This window comes from Perca flavescens, chromosome 11 (assembly GCF_004354835.1).
Source record: "Perca flavescens isolate YP-PL-M2 chromosome 11, PFLA_1.0, whole genome shotgun sequence".
Lineage (NCBI taxonomy): Eukaryota > Metazoa > Chordata > Actinopteri > Perciformes > Percidae > Perca > Perca flavescens.
Genome location: NC_041341.1, coordinates 2363732 through 2366981, shown reverse-complemented (window position 1 = coordinate 2366981; position 3250 = coordinate 2363732). Strand labels below are relative to the sequence as shown.

At 39.6% G+C, this 3250-nt stretch overlaps 1 protein-coding gene across 1 annotated transcript in view; it reads left to right on the top strand.

Moving 5' to 3' along the window:
* The window catches only part of LOC114563574 (serine/threonine-protein kinase Nek5-like), a 41566-nt gene extending 38737 nt beyond the window's left edge, over window positions 1–2829 (top strand). The window contains exons 14-15 of the mRNA XM_028590373.1: window positions 776–869; window positions 2361–2829. Coding sequence (XP_028446174.1) covers window positions 776–869; window positions 2361–2652 — 386 coding nt within the window. The 3' untranslated portion in view covers window positions 2653–2829. The remainder of the gene's footprint in view (window positions 1–775; window positions 870–2360) is intronic.
* The last annotated feature ends 421 nt before the right edge of the window (window positions 2830–3250 follow it).

The following is a 3250-nucleotide window of genomic DNA, read 5'->3' as shown; positions in this document are numbered from 1 at the left end:
ACATTCATCTGTTACAGCTTTAGTTACTAGTTACTTTAATTACTAGTTACTTTAATTACTCCGCTACATTCATCTGTTACAGCTTTAGTTACTAGTTACTTTAGTTACTCCGCTACATTCATCTGTTCCAGCTTTAGTTACTAGTTACTTTAGTTACTCTGCTACATTCATCTGTTCCAGCTTTAGTTACTAGTTACTTTAGTTACTAGTTACTTTAGTTACTCCGCTACATTCATCTGTTACAGCTTTAGTTACTAGTTACTTTAGTTACTAGTTACTTTAGTTACTCTGCTACATTCATCTGTTACAGCTTTAGTTACTAGTTACTTCTCTACATTCATCTGTTACAGCTTTAGTTACTAGTTACTTTAATTACTAGTTACTTTAATTACTCCGCTACATTCATCTGTTACAGCTTTAGTTACTAGTTACTTTAGTTACTCCGCTACATTCATCTGTTCCAGCTTTAGTTACTAGTTACTTTAGTTACTCTGCTACATTCATCTGTTCCAGCTTTAGTTACTAGTTACTTTAGTTACTAGTTACTTTAGTTACTCCGCTACATTCATCTGTTACAGCTTTAGTTACTAGTTACTTTAGTTACTCCGCTACAGTCATCTGTTCCAGCTGTGTGTGTGTGTGTGTGTGTGTGTGTGTGTGTGTGTGAGACCATTAAAAACACAACTGGTTGGATCCTTTCCACTTTTTGCAATGGGAGGACTTTTCCTGAGTAAGCACTAAGACAAATCTGAACCCTGTTGGCTCTCCGATTCAGAGGCAGAGAAGGACAGAGCAGAAGAGGAAGAGGAGGACTCTGATGTGGAGATGGATGAAGAGCGTCTGGAGCCGAGATCAGACGATGACGACACGTAAGTCAACGATCACAGCCACAGGCCAATAAAAGTCTCTTTTATATAGACCTTAGTGGTCCCCTAATACTGTATCTGAAGTCTCTTTTATATAGACCTTAGTGGTCCCCTAATACTGTATCTGAAGTCTCTTTTATATAGACCTTAGTGGTCCCCTAATACTGTATCTGAAGTCTCTTTTATATAGACCTTAGTGGTCCCCTAATACTGTATCTGAAGTCTCTTTTATATAGACCTTAGTGGTCCCCTAATACTGTATCTGAAGTCTCTTTTATATAGACCTTAGTGGTCCCCTAATACTGTATCTGAAGTCTCTTTTATATAGACCTTAGTGGTCCCCTAATACTGTATCTGAAGTCTCTTTTTATATAGACCTTAGTGGTCCCTAATACTGTATCTGAAGTCTCTTTTATATAGACCTTAGTGGTCTCCTAATACTGTATCTGAAGTCTCTTTTATATAGACCTTAGTGGTCCCCTAATACTGTATCTGAAGTCTCTTTTATATAGACCTTAGTGGTCCCCTAATACTGTATCTGAAGTCTCTTTTATATAGACCTTAGTGGTCCCCTAATACTGTATCTGAAGTCTCTTTTTATATAGACCTTAGTGGTCCCCTAATACTGTATCTGAAGTCTCTTTTATATAGACCTTAGTGGTCTCCTAATACTGTATCTGAAGTCTCTTTTATATAGACCTTAGTGGTCCCCTAATACTGTATCTGAAGTCTCTTTTATATAGACCTTAGTGGTCCCCTAATACTGTATCTGAAGTCTCTTTTATATAGACCTTAGTGGTCCCCTGATACTGTATCTGAGGTCTCTTTTATATAGACCTTAGTGGTCCCCTAATACTGTATCTGAAGTCTCTTTTATATAGACCTTAGTGGTCCCCTAATACTGTATCTGAAGTCTCTTTTATATAGACCTTAGTGGTCCCCTAATACTGTATCTGAAGTCTCTTTTATATAGACCTTAGTGGTCCCCTAATACTGTATCTGAAGTCTCTTTTTATATAGACCTTAGTGGTCCCCTAATACTGTATCTGAAGTCTCTTTTATATAGACCTTAGTGGTCTCCTAATACTGTATCTGAAGTCTCTTTTATATAGACCTTAGTGGTCCCCTAATACTGTATCTGAAGTCTCTTTTATATAGACCTTAGTGGTCCCCTAATACTGTATCTGAAGTCTCTTTTATATAGACCTTAGTGGTCCCCTGATACTGTATCTGAGGTCTCTTTTATATAGACCTTAGTGGTCCCCTAATACTGTATCTGAAGTCTCTTTTATATAGACCTTAGTGGTCCCCTAATACTGTATCTGAAGTCTCTTTTATATAGACCTTAGTGGTCCCCTAATACTGTATCTGAAGTCTCTTTTATATAGACCTTAGTGGTCCCCTAATACTGTATCTGAAGTCTCTTTTATATAGACCTTAGTGGTCCCCTGATACTTTATGAGATCAGTTTCTTCTCGTTTCGTTTGTCATCAGGAACTTTGAGGAGTCTGAGGACGAGCTGAGAGAAGCGGTGGCGGACTCCATGAACAACCTGTTCGTGATGGAGGACGAGAGCTCGGATGAAGCAGAGCGCACTGAGGAGAGGGTGGTGGCGGCGTTGGCGTCCGACGGGACGGAGGAGAATGAGGGCGGAGGCGCGGAGAGCGCAGCAGACTCTCCACAGATCCAACAACAGGAGGCCGACGTGGTTTCCTCTGAGCCTGCAGAACGAGACGCTCAGACCGAGAGCTCAGACGATCACACGACTAAAGTAAAGGCCAACTGATGTTCGTTTCCATCCTGTTGTTAGGCTCAGTGTTGTAGTCCAGTCACCACCTGTCGAGTCCGAGTCAAGTCTCAAGTCCACAGCGTTCGAGTGTCCAAGTAAAGTACGGAAATTTGTGTTTGGTAGATTATTTCTCTGTGGTAACTGGGGCTGCCACCTCTTAGTCGATTAGTCGACTAATCGGTCGTTTTGGTCTCAGTCGACTAAGATTTCTTTAGTCGATTAGTCATTTTTTTTGCTTATTCATGCTTAATTATTTATTTCAGGAAACTTCTGAGCACATTTATGGTAAACACAAGATTTAAAGTGGTGCTTTTGCAGGATTAATTGTGGAGAAACTCAGTTTTACAGATGGTTAATTAACTACATTTATATTGAGCTTTTCTAGTCTTAACCACCTCTCAAAGAGCACAGCTCTGTCGATTAAATCAACTAATCGATTAGTCCACAAAATCCTATAAGTGTTAGTCGACTAAGAAGTTCTTTAGTTGGGGACAGCCCTAGTGGTAACAATGCTTTTTGGCAATAAGTCTTATACCGTTAGAAAGCCTGTTTAGTTGCCTTTCAAATGGTGCCCCATTTGTAAGAAAAACGCATT